At 47.2% G+C, this 18,210-nt stretch overlaps 1 protein-coding gene across 7 annotated transcripts in view; it reads left to right on the top strand.

Annotated features, from left to right (window-relative positions):
- Nucleotides 1-18,210, top strand: part of CACNA1C (calcium voltage-gated channel subunit alpha1 C) — a 416,406-nt gene that overhangs the window by 375,284 nt on the left and 22,912 nt on the right. For all 7 annotated transcript variants that reach the window (XM_071422178.1, XM_071422182.1, XM_071422181.1 and 4 more), the window contains 6 exons: nucleotides 3,285-3,317; nucleotides 6,179-6,307; nucleotides 10,183-10,248; nucleotides 13,269-13,360; nucleotides 14,546-14,711; nucleotides 15,564-15,691. In XM_071422178.1, coding sequence (XP_071278279.1) covers nucleotides 3,285-3,317; nucleotides 6,179-6,307; nucleotides 10,183-10,248; nucleotides 13,269-13,360; nucleotides 14,546-14,711; nucleotides 15,564-15,691 — 614 coding nt within the window. The remainder of the gene's footprint in view (nucleotides 1-3,284; nucleotides 3,318-6,178; nucleotides 6,308-10,182; nucleotides 10,249-13,268; nucleotides 13,361-14,545; nucleotides 14,712-15,563; nucleotides 15,692-18,210) is intronic.

Below are 18,210 nucleotides of genomic sequence, written 5' to 3'. Positions count from 1 at the left end.
CTGAAAAGCCACATCATCCCTTCTCAGAATTTCAGAATGGATTGCATTACAGCATAAATATCCCACTATATTGACTCTGTTACATATTGCTCTTGAAAGATAGAGACTGGTTATTCTGGAGTGCAAATTTTATCCTCTCCTAGCTTCCAAAGCACAACCCATTAGAAACTTTTTCAGACACCAAGTTTGATTTGTGAGACATTATGGAGGTTCAACAGGACCTGGAGGGGTTGTGTTCCTCACAAGCAGTTCCCAGTAAACCTCACTGCCACCTACCCAGGCAGAGCAGGATTACCAGGAACACAGTTCCCTTATCCAGTGCTGTGGCCTCTCAGATTTCAAGTATCTCTCCATTGAATAAACCTGGCTTCTTTCCCAGAGTCTTCCTAACCTGGGATCCTGACTTCATGATGGGCACAAGCTTTGACTTTGTCTTTTGTGCCTGTAGGGGCTCTAAGAATGCTCACAGGTTTGCAGCAAGTGAAGCAATTTATCTGCCTAAAAAGCTGGTGTTCTGGTACACTCTGAATATGAATGAGATGTATGCAGGCAACAATATTCTGAGGAAGTTTTCAGACATATTGCAGGGATCACTCAGTTTTTATCCTACTGAATTTTTACTCGGGCTTCTAGAACCTTCTCTTCTCTTTCTTGGCCTCTTCTGCTCCTTAACATCTCTGTTGCCTTTTTAAATATAGTGACATAAAAAGAAAGAAAAAAAATACCCAAACAGTTCTCATTGCACTCATCCCCCTGAGTGTCTTTACACAGGTGCATCCTACCTCAGATATTTCTTTTCTCACTCAGCCCGCAGGTTCTCTTCTGTATCACTCCAAATGTGGCCTTGGACTTTATACTTCAGATCCCTTTTCTGTACGAGGGAAACTGCTCAGAACATCATCTCTGACTGATGTCCCTGCTGTGGACCTTTCCCATTCAGTATGTTCACACTACTCATGTCTCAAAGGAGAAGGGCAGGACAGAAGTCTTGTCTTGAAGTTCCTTTGCAGGTTAAACCCCATGCAGGAGCAGGGACACAGCCAAGAGTGCTTTCTGCTCAGTGCTGTAGCTTCTCCAAAAGTTCTTCCAGAGACATCAAACAGATGAGGGTTTGTTTTTCCACATTGTTCTGAGATTTGTAGAAATGAAATCCTGTCCACTTCAGATGGGCAATAGACACTGGCTTTAATTCCAAGTACTTGTCACCACGCTTCCATCTCTGGGAATTGCATTCTCAGGTGCCAGTTGCCTGTCCTTGTCCTAAAACTGGCATTCCACATCACTGGCAAGGCTGAAGATTCTTGGATAATCTAGCAATAGCTCTCTCAGCTTTAGGGCTCGGAATGGCCACACTCGAAAGTTCCAGTAATGGGTTCTCAGCTTCCTGTGCTCAGGTCCATGGGGTGCCCCTTTGGCACAGGTGGTAGGATTTGTCTCCTTTCTGAAACCTTTGGGGATATCCAAATATGCATTCAGCAACCCAAAGCTGGGGGTTGATTTCCCCCTCATGAACTCACACAAGCATAGCAGGAACCTCAGCCCACAGTGCCACAGTTTGTATAAATCCTGCCTGCCAGCATCAGCAGAACCTTCCCTGTGCTGCTTTTGAGCCTCTACCATAGACAGTGATATAATTTGGTACATTTTTGACCACAGCTTAAAACACAGCCCAGTTAGCTCAGGGAATAGGAGAAGAAATGACAGTGAAAGCACAATATCCCACAGCACCTCAAAAGGCTTCTTCAGGCTGTCAGTCACAGATGCACAAACACCATCAGCCAGGAAGGATGGAGAATCCTGAAAATTTTCAGGCCTCCTTCAGTTATTTTGAAGGACTTTTGTACCTTCTACCAGGAATGCAGCAAGCAGCAGAATAAGGGTCCTTCTACTGTTAGAAAAGGTGATTTGCAGAACTAGAAAGAGGAAGGGGGATGGGACAGAGAAATACTTTGCTGGAAAGATGTTTGCCTAGCAACACAAAATCAGAATCTATGCTTGACCTGTAAGAAATGTCTCTATGGGCACTGCTGCTTCATTTGGTATTCAAGCCAACTTTTGCCTGTATGTGATCTGAAAACACAAGAGCAAACATGTGAAAGAGGAGGATGAAAAAAATGAAAGCTGACACGACCAAACCAATGAGTTAACCCAAATTATTAAATGAGCTGGTTACCTTGGGTTTTTAATTGCTCTCATCTGCCCATATCACCAAAATAGGCTGTGCATCCAAACTACAGGGGTTTTTTTAGGTAATACAATGCCAGTTTGATTCCTGCAGCATCCTTGGAGAGCAGGAGCAAGCTGCAGGAGACCTCCATGGCACTAGAGGGGAATTCTGACACTGGCAGAAGAAGAAATACATCAGTTCCCACTTTGCTAAAGTAGCAGACAGGTTTGGCATATGGTAGAGGTTAGCCCTGAAGGATTATGTTACTATTGAACTGAAGGACTCCTAATAAAGACAGTTTCGTTTAATTTACAATTCTGCTTCTTACACCTAAGGATACTTGCAGCCTTGGGTATATTTTAGAATTGCTCTCAGTATTGGAAATGGCCCCAGAGGTTAATCAAGGAATATCAGGCAGAGTGTCTGCAACAATTTGACTCTTCCAGGCGTGACCAGGGCTGGGCTCAGCTCAGCCTGGCCTCCAAGAACACATCCACTGAGTGCCTAGGGCTTTGCTGTGAGGTGGGTAAAGGAGGAGTGAGCTAATTAGCTGCACCAGCCCACATTCCACAGCTGGTGCTGGGTGTTGTAGGGCTGCCAAGAGCCAGTTAGACTCTCCCAACCCAGAACTGTGTGTAAGGGAATGGGGATATAGAAACAGAAAGTGTTGCTTTAGCACTGCGATATAATGGGTTTACAAATCAGATGGATGCACTGGAAGCTGGCTGGTCCCTGTGCAGACATGGCCTGGATCTGAGCTGGAGAGCCAAATCAGCCCCTGTATTGAACTCATAGTGCTGATACAAGAAACATTTTACCAGTACAGTACCTCCACTGCCAGGGTGTCCAGCACTCAGGAGACACTGGGTGTGACTCACGTGTGGTGGTAGTGGAGAGAGCTTACATCAAATTCAGAGGCAGTTGTACCCACTTCTGCCATGGCCAGCCTTGATCCTGGGCATCCTAGGGAATAAGCCCAGCCTCTTGTGCATTTCTTTCAAATCCCCTTTTGCCCTCTTCTGCCATTTTGTTGCTCCTGTGTTAGCCAAGACCTAGTTTACTAGGGCTTTTGATTGGAGACTTATTACAGCTTATTTCTGTCTGCCTTTCTTTAAAGCCAGCTGAACATACCCAATGCTCTTCCTCTATGGTAAGACCAAAAATACAGACCACCCTCCCAGCTTCTGTGACACTCTTTCTAACACACTCCTTTTTTCTCTTCTCCGTGATCACAAGTTCTCTCTCCAAGCCCAGCCTAGTTATTTGTGCATGAAGCTGCCATGTCATGTATTGGTGTGAGTCTGGTGTTCACATGAGCTGTGAATATGCTGCACATGTGTATCTCTTGTGCATCCTGAGCTTTCCTTTGGTCAAGTTAACTGTTGTTCTGCCTTCTAATGAACCACCAAGAGAGAACTGGACCTGGTAAGATTTCTTGTTAGCCACAATGTCCCTGTGTCACTGTCAATGTGACGCTGAATGAGTTTGCAGTGTGACTTCATGTCCAAGCCTCCAGAAAAGAAAGAGTCGGGACTCTGAAGCTCCTCTTCAATGAGGTGATTCATTATAACACTTGAGTTTGTATTTTGCACAAAGAAAAGAGAAACTGGTGCAATGGTGCACAAAACACTGCTGCCCTGGCGTGCAAGTTCCCACACCACCCCCAGAGAGCTCCAGTTTCTGGATTGCCACTCTGCAGAACCTCCCTCCTCTGGCAAGGATAGGCCTTCAAAAAGCTGGATGAAAGCCAGGAGGAAGTAAACAGGACTACTCAAGCATCAGCTAATCTACAGCCACCTAGTTTGAAAATGACTGTAATCTTCTGAGGCATGGCTGAGTTTTTGGCTAAGTGGTTTGATGCCAGTAAGTTGCAGATTTGCGTCAGGGAGGGATTTGTTCTGTTTTATCTGCTGCTGAGACTTTGCCTGCTGCAGGACACTAGGAGGGCAGAGATAAAGTTCTGCCTGCAGTAGCTGCCTCCTCTCAGCAAGGAAGGGCAAAGGAATACTAAAACCTCTGTCCAGACCCATGTCCCCACTTGCTGCCACCTAAAGAGCCAAGCCAACCAGAAGAACAGCAGGTAGAATAAGAAAACTCTGGTTTTTTAGTCACAACCAGAGCATGATTGCTGTCCATACAACCTCTAGACTGGTACCTCAGCTCTGTTTTAAATGGTATTAGATGGTATTAGAGCTTGGCTTCTAAAGGACTGGAAGAGGTATTTGACCTTACAGTTATCCCTCTGGGACTGTAGCACTGAGAGTATTCAGTGCCATGATTTTTGATTCCTTGGAGGCCACATTCCCTCCTTCACCTCAGAGCAGCTCCCTCCAATCTGCTGAAACCCACAGCCTGATGTCCAAGTAATCAAACCAGGATGATGTGAGGTGTAGGGAGCACTCAGGCTTTTCATGACACAGCCTGTTTCCCTAATCTTTTTCACCCAGTTATTCCATGGGCAGCAAGTATCAGCCTTTGGTACAGCCTGGTGGAAGTTACCTGGTGACAGACACACCACAGACAGACAGACAGACAAGCTGCAGCTGGATGCAATCCTGATCTGTTGCACATGGTGCTGAGCTCTCTGTGCAAGCAGGGGTCACACCCAGCACCCAGCTACAGCCCCTGCATAGAGACAGGGACAGAGCTGAGCACCAGTCAGCTCAGAAACAGGAGCACACCCAGGTACACATCTGCATCTGGGCATTTCATCCCAGAAACATCCACCCAGGCTGCTCCTGTGCCTTGGCTTTTATCAGAAGCAGACAGGCTGCTGTTTTCACTGCCCAGTGACAGGAAATCCAAAGGGTCTGTTCTCTCTTGGTTTACACAGTGGTGAGTAGTTAACAGCAGGGGTGATCTGCACTGTTTCTTCCTCCTAAATGTTGCTCTTTTGGTGGTGTTTAGACTCAAACTGCAGTCTTTGCAGCCTGGGTGGGGACAGAGAGGGGGTTTCCATGCACTGTGCTCCACAGCAGGTCAAGTGGCAGGGTGACAGTGTTATCTCCCCCTGTGACAGGAGGTCACATTCCCACAGTGCTGCTACCGGAAGGCACTAGCTTCACAGGCTTGGCACAGTATTTTAGGGGGTTAATAAACTGGAAAACTTGGCATTTGCTGTGCCCTTGAGCTAGGCAGCAAGTCCTCTGCCAAGGCCAGGTGAGCCTGCTGCTGCAGCAGCCTTCAGATGGATGTTGCCTTCACACATGTGAAGGCTGAGGAACGTCAGAGCTGGTTGCAACCCCAGGGGAAAATGCTTAGGGACAAAGCAGATGCTGTGAGAAAAAACAGGCCAGAAGAAAGACTATTTTAAAATACTCCACACTCGAACAGTAGCAGCGAAGCCAAAATAAAATGTTTTTAAAAAAACAGAAGTCAGTGCGCAGACTGTGGGAAATACAAAGGGGTCATGAGAAATGAGAAAGGCCCAGCAGTGGGAGCGAGTGACCAGGGGCCAGCCCACAGGAGCACAGGGACAGCCAGGCTGGCAGTGGTGCCAGTGACACCAACACACACCATGGGGTGCCCTTGTGGGGTTTTGCAGCCAGGGGCAAATCTGGGACCTGCTCCTGTTTCCCAGCAGAGCAAGCAGAACGTGGCTGGTGCCTGACACCAGATTCAGCAGAACTGCTGGCTGAGACACCCACTGGGGTGAAACACTCAAGGCAGGCCAAAAGGGAAAGTGTCTTTCTCCTCCAGTGCAAGGTCAAAGGGGAATTGCCTCTTTCCGATGTGGGGAGATGCATGAGCATAATCCCTGAAAGGCCAGGCAAACTGAAGGGAGAGGCTGATGGCCTTGAGAGGCCCCCTAGAGCAGCCTCACCACCATGGGGGACAGGGCAGGCTGGAGCAGCCTCGGCCTGTCCCTGGGGTGCCGGGGAGTGCAAGCCCAGGGAGCAGTAGCGGGACAAGGAACAGTGCAGTGAACCCTCGGCGTAGGCTCCTCTGTGGCCCAGGGCCCTGGTTGCTCTCGTGCTGTTGTAACTCTGCCTCTGTGCCAATGGCTTCCAGAACGCAGAGGAAAACTCTCGCATCTCAATCACCTTCTTCCGACTCTTCCGCGTGATGCGCCTCGTGAAGCTCCTGAGCCGAGGGGAGGGCATCCGGACACTGCTGTGGACCTTCATCAAGTCCTTCCAGGTATTCCTTCATTTATCTCTAAGAAAGACCCCACTCCTTTTGATTTCCCTCGGTGGCCTCTCAGGGAGAGGTTTCACCCCAGTGCCTGAGCTCAAAGGTGCCCAGGGAGAGGTGGCACAAATGAGTCAAGTACATGGAACTCGCAGGGAATGACTGCCTGGGTATGAGTTTCATCTTTAAAGCATGAGGAATTGCTGGAGAACCTCCTGAACAGCCTTAATAGCTCAGTTCAACTCAATTACTGCCTGTCTATAACCCTTCGGTCTCAGCTTTTTTTTTTTCCTTATTTGAGCTGTGTTTCATATGTGCAACTCTAAATGAAATACACAGCTATGGGGGGAAGGCCTGTGTCTCAATTAAGTTTCCTTTAAGCATTGTTTTGAGGATTTCCAGTGAGTATTAGAGGTGTGTGGCCTCCATACTTTCATCCAGGAAGAATTCATCTTTTTAGCCCTACCCTTTTGAGCTGGTAACAATGCCAAGTTATTAAATTGCTGCTGCTTTCTTCCCTGGAGACAGGTTGCGTTTTAGTGGTAGATAAAGTTCCAGAGTAGATAGGAGGAAGTGAGGGATATCAGACTGGATAAGAATCATCACCTTTGGAGGAAAACAAACACCCCAGTTATTTGCTAGAAAAAAACCTAGCCACATATAGTAAAATAATAGAGATGAAGCATGGCATATTCCTGCATTCTAAAAGTACTTGACCTGGATTTACTGGACCAGCACAACCTGGATGTTAGCTGGGGCTTATCCAAAGGAATCAGCAGGGAAACACAGCACAGGAATACAAATGGTGGTCTAAACATGAGCAAATATGCAGAACACACAACTGGGCAAAAGCACCAAAGAGTAACCTGTGCAACACACAAGTCCTGAAACAGCACCTATGTAGCCCTCAGACTGAGGCTCTGGTATTGACTCAAATGGAAAAGGAATTGATCCATACTTTAAAACTTGAACCTCACCAGTGACAACACAAGCTGGGGCCAAAGCCTGCAGTGCTGCAGCTCATTGCAACTTCTGTCTCTTCTCAGCAGAAGCAGCACAGGTGCACACCAGGGACCAGCACAGGCTTATTCCAGTGCAGCTCTCAGTGGTCCCAGTAGCCAGACCACCAGGCTGATGCAAAGGATTCATTTTGCACATTCCTTGACTGTCAGAGGACCTAACCCTGCACAGCAGGTTTCTGGCACATCCACTCCACAGTGACTTTTTCCATTGCTTGCAGAGTTGCCAACTTCCAGGTTGTTATTTGAGCAGCGCCACTGGGAACCATTTTGTTTACGTGCGTAGGAATGAGATTCCCTTGGCACAGCTCAGCCAGCCCCGAGGCAGGGCACAGAGTCACACTTTCCAGTTCCTGCCTCTCCTCCCCTTGCCCCTGTGCCCCCTCCTGCCTCCTTGGCAATAGCTTGCCCTGAGCTGAACTTGTCATGGCTCATGGCTGGAGAGGAGGAGATGGATGGGAAAGGGAGCACCTGGAACTTCCCTCCTGTGACCTCCAGACCTCTTCAACTGGAGTCACTTCAGGCAGGGCTGTAGGGTGGGGGGAGAAAGGATGGAGGGAGGCATCTTCCACAGCAGGGGAGGGGGAAAAAACAGGCAGCATTGCAAGCAAGTGCCTTTTCCCTTGAAAGCCTTTATCCATTTATAACATTAAATTCTCTGCTCCAAGCTCTTCCTGTTGCAACTACCGGGAGGTTCCTTTGGCAGCTAAGAATAGCCACTGTGCCGCTCCCACCGTCAGAATGTGGGATCCCAGCAGACTTTGGCACAGGCTCTTCAGTGTCCCCACATGCTTCCAGGAAGCATCTCTGCTCACACAGGGCAGCCCAACAAGCAAGGAACCCATGGAGTGAGATCCCATGGTCGCTTCCAGGTGCCCTGGGCATGGCATGAAGTGCTGACGTAGGAGCTGGGGCACCGGTCAGAGCGGTGGGAAAATGCTCCGCGGGGTTTCCTGCTGTCTGCAGAGACAGCAACAGGGTCAGCCTGGGGAGTGGGAGGAGGAGGAGGAAGTGAGAGGGTGCTGAGGGCACGGCAGGGCCGTGGGAATGACAAGAACAAAGTGGTAACGCCAAGGAAGGACAGAGCCAGAGAGGACAGAGACAGAAATGGAGAATACGGGAAGCTGAAGTAGCCATGGGGAGCAAGGGGCAGGGATGAGCAGGAAGGTGCGTTAGAGGAGAGGAGTGGACTGAGCAGAACATTAAAAGGAAGTGAAGGGGCAGAGAGGGAGGACAGAAAACACTTTCCCACCCCCATTTGGATGGGAAAAACAGCAGTACTGTCAGAAAACTGTTAAGGTTATACACCTCAGATCCTGTCTGGACACTATCCCAGGAGCTCTTGGGTATTGTGTGTATCAAGTCCCACCTAAATCATCACAAAATGTTTGGAGCCCAGTTCTGAGCTGGTGGTCTCTTCAGTGACATTGTGAGGTAACTAAACCAATTTGTCTGGCCCAATGAAAAGCCAGAGGAATCTTTCCTGAGACTCAAGGTGACGATTACAGACATTGTCCAAAGGATTTGATTATTTTTTGACATTTTAATATTCAGATCTCTTCAAGATGATTTATGCCGATCTTAGTCAAATTTCCATGGTGGCCAGTGAAAATATTCCTTCGTTTTTTCCTGCAGGATTTAGTTGTGTTGAATTTAGGATTACAGAAGGGTTTGGGTTGGAAGGCACCTTAAAGATCACCTAGTTCCAACCACTCTGCCATGGGCAGGGACACCTTCCACTAGACCAGGTTGTTCAGAGCTCCACCCAACCTGGCCTTGAACATTCCCAGAAACAGATTATCTGAGCAACCTGTTCATGTCTCGCCCATCCATATAGTAAATAACGTCTTCCTAATATTTAATCTAAACCTGCCCTCTTTCAGTATAAAACCGTCACCCCTTTTCCTATCACTGCGTGCCCTTGAAAAAAAATCCCTCTATGTCTTTATTGTAGGCCCCCTTTAGGTATTGGAAGATACTCTAGAGTCTCTCTGGAGCCTTCTCTTCTCCAGACTGAATAACCCCAACTCTCTCAGCCTGTCTCCATAGCAGAGGTGCTGCAGCCCTCTGATAATGTTGTAGGCTCGTTATATTCTCTGAAATTAGGTGTTCTAGATCAGGGACTGTGCTCACATTTTCAGAGTGTATGTGTCCACCCATTTCTTCTGAATCAAATTCTGAAAGCCTCTGCTAGATATTTCAAAAGATTCCTGCTAAAAAAGCCTGAGCCCATGAAGTCCCGAGCCCTTGATTCCTGTCAGTGGTGGAGGAAACCAGGAGCACTCAGCACTTGCTGATTGCACTGACCCCTTCCCTGGGAGGCAGCTCTGCTTATCAGGGCTCTGCATTTCCTCTCCAGCAGCTGATCACTGACACTCGCTGCATGGCAGGCACCATCAGGGACACCTAACACTCAACAGGAAGGTGCTGATGCTGCTTTAGCTACTTAGGGTGGTACCAGCCATTATAGCAGAAGCCTTGAATTAAGATTCCAGCAGCTGTAGCATCTTTTATTTCACCATTCTAGACGCAGGAAAATATCACATTGCCATTAGTGCCAGAGTAGTGCCGGCTGTGAGAGCTTTCTCCTCCTGGTAAGCAGGTGTACACACTGGTTTTCCCTCTTTTCTGGCTCGGTCAAGGGCAGGAGTGACGGGAAGGCAGCGGAGCTCCATCCATCCCTCCATCCCTCCATCCCCCATGGCACAGAGCCGAGCCGGCTGGGCTGGGCGGGCAAACCAAGCGTGGGCTTGCAGAGGCATCTAGTGGCTACTGCCCGCACTACAGAGCCACCGCCGCGCCCCTGTCCCAAAGCCAGCGGCAGGAACCAGGCAGAGACACAGCCCTCTCTTTTTTTCTTTCCAGGCTCTCCCCTACGTGGCTCTTTTAATAGTGATGTTGTTCTTCATCTACGCTGTGATTGGGATGCAGGTAAGTGATGCTTAAAGAGCTCGGGTGAGTCTGTCTCCTGCTAGAGCATGGGAACAGGATTACAGGGTAACTAGATCAGTGTGTGGTTGTGGGGGCTAGTAAGGTGAGATAGAAGCTAACCTTGGCTGGAGAACATTGTCTGACTGGGTACCTCCAACATGATCCAGAAAAAAAAGCAAGGAAATAAAAAAAAAATTGACCCATTTAAGGGCAGAACACAATATGCAAATAGTAAAAGGACCATGCCTGCTCTCCACATTCTTGAAGGAATTTCCTCAAAGATTTACTGCCCTGCCTGTTGGTCCAAAACAGCTTTTTAAGTGGGCTTATGGCCATGCTGCACTGAGCAAACCAAAATGTTCCCTTGCATCTCTTTCACACTGGCACAACTTCCACTGAGTTGTAAAGAGCAGCTTTTGATCTACACCCATGAAGGTAAATATGGGATCAGACCCAATGTACCAACACTCACATCAACACAACATCTTACTCAGTCTGCAAAATGTGCTTAGAATCATCCTGAGCATTCACTTGTGCAAGGAACTGATGTTGCACAGACACCATTGAAGACAGCAAGGGATACAGGCACAGCCTGTGACAGTCCCAGCCTCATTTGCTGTGCTGCTTTTCAAGCTAAGCTTCACTTTCCACTTCCATGTTAATCAAAGTTCTCAGACAAGTCAGCCATCTGGGATCAGAGGCCACAGTATGGAAAGACATGGCATAATTGCTTCCAGAGGTCTTCAAACGTGATAGGCTTCTGGGTTTCACAATGGCAACAGAATTTGTAATGAAATTCATCTGACCTCTGTGACCTTGTTTTAATTTGTTTCCTGTTATTATAATCACATGTTTTCACAAACTCCATCTACACTGTCCCACTGTGAAAGATAAAATTAATGTTTTCTTGGATTATCACAGGTTATCTCAATAGCCTCAGTAATCACAGCTGTCATTTTCTCTACTAAGCTCATACTGCAAACTTGCCAGTTTTGCCTCTAATACCTAAGATGGCCAAGATCCTACAGAATTACCTGTGCTATACAGAAAATCACTTCAGAGTATTAAGCTGGTATTACATCACTGCACAAAGCATTATAAGTGACTTCCAAGCACCCACACAGATATGTCTACAGTGGTCAGGGCACTGCCAAGACCAGATGCTTTATTCTGTAATTCTACTCCTTTTTCTTTCAGCTAGTTCTAAGTTACCTATTTAACCCTTGGCTTACATTCAAGCCTCTGTTTAAATCATCTCAGCAGCCTGAAGATCATACATCTGCCTTTCACATTGATCTAGATTACTAGGTCCCTTCATGCCTTAATGTCTTCCAATAAGAAAACCAACTTTTTAAATTTTCCCTGTTTGCCCAGAGCCCACAGACCTGTGATTATCACTTTTTGTCCAAATGGCATCTCAGACATTTTGTGTGCAGCTCTCTTGAACGTGCTGACACACAGAGTTCCCTCACACACAGGGGCACATAGGAAGGAAAATCATCCCTCACTCCATTAAGCAGCTACCATGAAAGACTGGATGTCCCAGAACTGATAAAAATATCAGAATTGCCCATATAAAGGAGACCTCCTACTTTAAGTCAGCTACTGCCACAACCTGGAGCGTAACAACATTCAAGCCTCACTACCTAGTGTGCTCGAGTGGAAAACATCCAGGTTGATGCTGATGGATGGAGCTGCTCTAGGATGGCCCAGGAGGCACAGATTGGGGAGGCTGTGAGGGAGGAACCCCCACTTATGGCTCCTCCCAGGTGCCTAATGCAAAACACCCACAGCAGCTGCTGCCTCCTGTGTGAGGGAAGCTGTAGGGTGGATCATGAGGAGCTCCCTTATCTACATTTGCCTGAAATGATAAATATGGGCTGTCTCAGCTCAAGCTCGGTGTAATGGGGCAGTCAGAGCTGCCTGTGGCATGGGGCTGGCCAGGCAGAAGTTCCCCATATATCCATGAGGAACCCCTGAGGAAAACTGCCATGTGCTGACCCTCCCTCCCGTCTGGCAAAGCCATCCCACCATTGTCCCTGTGCTCCTCTCCGTGTCGCTGTTTCTCTGGGGGTGCTAATTATCAGTGACATTTCCTTGAAAAGAAGCTAGGTGTTCTCTCCGAGCTGCTCTGTTCCTGCTGCTTGTTTTGGCTACAGAGAGATTACAGCTCTCAGCCCCTGAGATCTCTGCCACGTTGTTATCAGTGGGGAATAAATAGTCCTGCCTGTGCTGTGTAGAGACCTTTCTGCCACACAAGGTTTGTTTAACCTCTCAGTCTCACTGCCTGAAATTACCACAGCTATCCAAGACTTTTTAAAGAAGCCTGAAACTGCTGCACTGGGGACTTCACACCCAAAGACAGGCCCCTAAAAAGGTTTGCTGATGGTTGCAGGCTTGGTTGATGTGGCATGGGAGGAAGCTCTAGGGCATCCTTGTCTGGGCAGATCTGGTCATCATCTTCATGCTGCTGCAATCTGGGAGGACCCCTGAAACACCTGCTGGAGACAAGCATGACTATAGAAGGGCAGGCATTTGGACAATTGCAGATCCAAGGCAATGTATTTACATGGTTTTGTGAAGATCCAAGGCCCCCCACGGAGATGGAAGCTCAAGGCTTTGCAGCTGCTGGTCCTTTGCTATCATTTTGTCCTGACAAAGATAGATAAGCAATGAAGGAAGGAGCCTTTTCTTCTCTGTTACTGATTTCTTTCAGCTGGACTCCCTTCCCAATTGAGTGTCTGTTAAAACAATGCCCCACATCATGTATTCAGTGTATGAATAAGGAAGGACACCTTGTTTTGACACAAGATTATTCTTATTGCAAAATTAGTGCTTTTGTGGTTATAAAGCAGAAGCCAAGGAAGCAACAACAAATATGAAAGACACAGAAAAATTTCTTTTAATAGAAGAGCAGATTTCATTAAATATTAGAGTCAGGGGGAGGCCAAGAGCTACAGGTGACAAGAGGTTTGGGGATTTTGCAGGGCTAATCTGAAAAGACCTTTGCTTTCTGCCAGGTGTTTGGTAAAATTGCGCTGAACGACACCACAGAAATCAACCGCAACAATAACTTCCAGACCTTCCCCCAGGCAGTGCTGCTGCTTTTCAGGTAGGTACACCACAGCTCTGCATTGTGTCAGCCTGGGAGCACCATTCCTCTGCTCTCGGGCACAGATTATCTCCTCCTACCATGTCATGTTCCTGAGGTGAGTAGTAACATGTTGTCCTTCAGTGGGGGAGCCTGGAATTATGTCAGATGGAAGGAGCAGTGCATTGAGTCTCTTGTAGCCCAGCAGCTCACCCTGGTTACACTCAGTGCTGGGGAGGGACATGAGTCTTCCTACACAGAAGGAAGGTAGCCAGTTTCCAGTGCTCTCCAAGGCTGATATGCCTCAAAACCTTCTTTGGTTCAAATCTGGCCAGTGTGACTTCCAGCAGGGAAAGGGACATGATGAACTCGTGCTTAGACATGGCCATGGCCAGCTCAGCTTAGCACATCATCCCACTCCAGCTGGGGCCAGAGAGGGCTGCTGAAGGGGTGGGAAGCTGGCACAAATTCAACACTGTGATAATTTTGAAGGACTTCTTTAGATGCAATCCACAGCCATGTCACACATATCTCCATGATTCTGGTTGGAATGTGAGAGCAACCTAAGGCAGTCAGAAATTATATGCTGATGATGGCAACAAAACCAAGCAGAGGTTTTGTTGCCATCATCAGCAGCACACAAGCAGTGTGGTATTTTCAGGGTCCCCCATGGCAGGAAGGAAATGATGAATCTGATTCTATGTTCTTAGAAGGCTAATTTGATATGATATGATATGATAGTCTACTAAAACTATACTAAAGAATAGAGAAAGGATACAGACAGAAGGTTACCAAGAATGATAATGAAACCTCATGACTGACTCCTCAGAGTCTGACACAGCCTGACTCTGATTGGTCATTAAGTAAAAACAATTCACATGTTGGATAAACCATCTCCAACAACATTCCAAAGCAGCCAAACACATGAGAAGCAAATCAGATAATTACTGTTTTCATTTTTTTCTGAGGCTTCTCAGCTTCCCAGAAGAAAGGATTTTTCCAGAAAATATGACAGTGACAGAGCAGGATATGCCTGGGGATGTCAAAGCCATATTTTGACACCCTAACATGCCTAACTTGCTCTTAATTGACCTCAGTGGCAAAACTCTCATTAACGTTCACGGAATCAGGAGCAGGTTGCTAATGTGGCAGTCCCTGTCACATCCAAGGTCACTGCTGTCTCCCCCTGCCCTCTGCCTTGCCCAGGTGTGCCACAGGTGAGGCCTGGCAGGAAATCATGCTGGCATGTCTCCCTGACAAGAAGTGCGACCCGGAGTCGGAGCCGGCCAACTCCACGGAGGCCGATCACTCGTGCGGCAGCAGCTTCGCCGTCTTCTACTTCATCAGCTTCTACATGCTCTGTGCCTTCCTGGTGAGTGTCCCAGCACAGACCTTCCCTGGCAGACTCAGCCTCTGCTTCCCCAGATCGGCAATGCACAGGACAGGAAGGATCTCCAATCTCCCCATGGGTCCTTCCCAGCAGAACCCTTTCAGTGACAACACCCCTTCCCTGCCTCCCTCCAGCTCTGGGGGATGCTCTGCTTCCAATCCCTGTCTTTTGTGCACGGCAAAGGAGTGCTCTTCCCCCCTCCCCCTAAATGAGAAAACCAAATTAGTCTGTTGTGGGCTGTGCTGAGGCTAGCAACGCCTCAGCCACACTTCCCACCTTCCCTCCTACCTTCCTTCTGGCTGCTGAGCAGTTTTTCCTCCCCTGCCAGCAGCAATGACTGTGAGAATACACATATCCCACTTGCATCTGCTCCGTGTTGGCAGTGCAGCACTGCTCAGAGCGACAGCACACGCTCTGCAGCTGGCAGCAGTGCCCAAAACCCTCCCAGTGAACAGCAGCAGCATTTTTAAAGTTTTGGTCTTGGGCCAGAAGAAAGGACTTTTATCTCAGCCCCACTGCCTATTGAAGATAAATCCCACCTCGTTCTGCCAGGCAAAGACATAGGTAAATAAAAAGCCACGACAGCACAAATAAGAATTCAGCAAATTTGTGCGTCGTCCATTTAGTAGGGAGGAGAAAAATGTAACCAGCTGAGAATATTCCGCCTCTGGGCTCTTCCCATTTAAACTGGGGGGGCTGGGATGTGGGAATAAGGAAGCTAACCCAAATGGCTTCCTAGTTTTGTGAGTCCAAATTCAGACCTTAAATGGAGAACCTGGTAAAATTCACTGTTCCTTGCCTCATCCATCACATCATCTCTGTCCTTGTTTGCAGATCATCAATCTTTTTGTAGCTGTTATAATGGATAACTTCGATTACCTGACACGGGACTGGTCCATTTTAGGACCACACCACCTGGATGAATTTAAAAGGATCTGGGCAGAGTATGACCCTGAAGCTAAGTAAGTAACCCAGCCTGGATATCAGAGCTCCCTGGGAGAACAGGCCCATTATTTTCTGTTCTCTAGACTCAGTGCAGTAAGTGCATGTTCCTCCTGCAGGAACACTTTTTCTTTTTTTTTTTTTTTGTACAAAACTAAAATAAATATCACCACCAGGTACTGCTGGTGAATCCATAAGCCCAAAGTGCAAAGATACTCACAGAAATCTCAGCATTTAGGCTGCACGGTTCCCTGTCAGGCCATTGCTTTACTTTCTGTCAGGGAGATATAGACTTAGGGGAGCAGGAGACTGAGAAAAAGAGATTAGGGGGTTGGATTATTGATGTACTTGTTTGTGATGTTGAGCTGTGACTCTTCTGCTTGACTTTGTGCTCACAGCAGAGCTGCTCTGCTCAAATCTCTGATTTTTTTCTATGTCATATGTGCCCACCACAGCCTGTACATTCACATGGCTGCATTACATTGTCTGCAGGGTTATTCACAAGAGCAGACTTGCAGGGATATAAAGTTACACTACAACAACTCACATGAGGGCTTAACTGGCATTCAGTATTATATGCTCTGTTTGACACATGCTTAGGCTTAAAGTGCATTAGATCTCTGTGGCATTACTGTACAGTTGACAATTGTAATTGCAAAGCCCCCTTCATAATGCAAAAGCCATGGAGAGAGATTTGGGTGTAAACTGAAAGCAGATCTCTTTAGGAGACAAAGTGTTGAGATTAGTCTGGGCTTAGGTTCTGCCATACGTGAGGGTGTGTCACATTATGAGAGTGACACATGAATTTAAACACTTCTTCACCTTCATGGTGACTTCCTGGGCTGGGGACTTTTAATATGGATGGGCAATAAGCACAGACTAGTAATAAACACACCATTTGTTAACAAAACAGATGCTACTATGTGTGCTTCCTTGAAGATCAGACTGCAGTGACTGAAGCCATATAATATAACTCAGTTCAGATGGCATCCTGCTCCTCCCTGTTTATAAATGGGAATCTCTTTCATTCCTCTTCCCCATCCATGTCCCATGCCCCTCCTCTGGCTCTGCTAACTTTCCTCCCTCCCTGACAGAATTCTTCTTTTGAGATGCCATTTACCAAACTTAAGAGAAACCCAACTGCTGCTGTGAAGGAAGTTCAGTGCTTTGTTTTGTGCTCACAAAACAGCCCAAAGCATAAACAAGTATTAAAAGGCAGTGGCTTGGGGCTATTTATGTGGGAGGTAAACCACAACGAAATAGACCCTTTACACCTCTCTGCCTGCTACAGGCCTCAGCCCAACAAGTAAATAAGCAGATATTTATTTTGAGCAGGTCAGTGATGGGAAGAGAACCCCAGCTTATCGGTTCCTGCACTAAGAAACCGCAACGTTGAAAAGGCTGAGGTCAATTCTTGCAAGCATTGACTCAAGTATTACTGACAGCTGGGATTTCTGCACTAGTAGAAGTTATATGAGTGTTGTATCTGTGGGGTGCCCCGTGGCAGGAAGGAATGATGAATCTGACTCCATGTTCTTAGAAGGCTAATTTATTATTTTATGATCTATATTATATTAAAGAATACTAAACTAAACTATACTAAAGAATACAGAAAGGATACTTACAGAAGGCTAAAAAGATAATAATGAAAACTCATGACTCCTTCCAGAGTCCCAACCCAGCTTGGCCCTGATTGGCCAATGAGTGAAAAACAATTCACATTAAACCAATGAAACAATCTCCTGTTGGTAAACAATCTCCAAACACATTCCAAAGCAGCAAAACACAGGAGAAGCGAATCAGATAATTATTGTTTTCTGTTTTCTCTGAGGCTTCTCAGCTTCCCAGGAGAAAGTCCTGGGCAAGGAGATTTTTCCAGAAAATATGACGGTGACATATGAGTGCCAGACAAATCCTGCAGAAGGCACCAGGTGCAAGAGGCCTGAAATAATACTTTAAGCTATGCCTGGGCTACAGGGAGCAGCAGCATGAGGCTGGAGAGACCTTAGTGACACCTTTAGCTGTAGCTGCACTCTGTAGGAGGGCCAGCAGGTCAGCCCTGGTCAGGATGCAGCCTGTTATAGATGGACAATGGGATGATTGGCTCTCACAATTAAAAGATAACTATTGTGTGAATATTCAGAAAAGCTTTAAGTGATGTATGTATAGTTATGTTGTAGTTTAGATGTCCTCTGTTCTCCCCATAGTTCCCTTTCCCCCCCTGTACTGTTGCCATCAGACAGCCTGGGTTGTCTAGGACAGGTACAAAGGAGGCTGCACACGTGTCCCTTGCATGGGGCAGCTGGGAATGGAAAAGCTTGGGGGTGCTGAGGGGGTGAGGCATGGCAACACCTGACCTCCAATCAAGTTACAAAGCAGCCTCCACCAGTAAATGGCAAAGAAAAGCTGCCTGACAGACTTTGGGAGGGGACAAGGCTGGCTGATACAAGCCCCAGGGGTATAATAGACTGAGCATCCATCTTGAAGATGAACTGGCCATGTGGTGTGCACACAAGCAGTTCCCAGTGCTGCAGCTTTT

Source organism: Agelaius tricolor, unplaced genomic scaffold, assembly GCF_023055355.1.
Source record: "Agelaius tricolor isolate 1412-34295 unplaced genomic scaffold, bAgeTri1.0.p SCAF_3, whole genome shotgun sequence".
NCBI classification, from domain to species: Eukaryota; Metazoa; Chordata; class Aves; order Passeriformes; family Icteridae; genus Agelaius; species Agelaius tricolor.
This window is presented reverse-complemented; position numbering and strand designations above follow the sequence as displayed.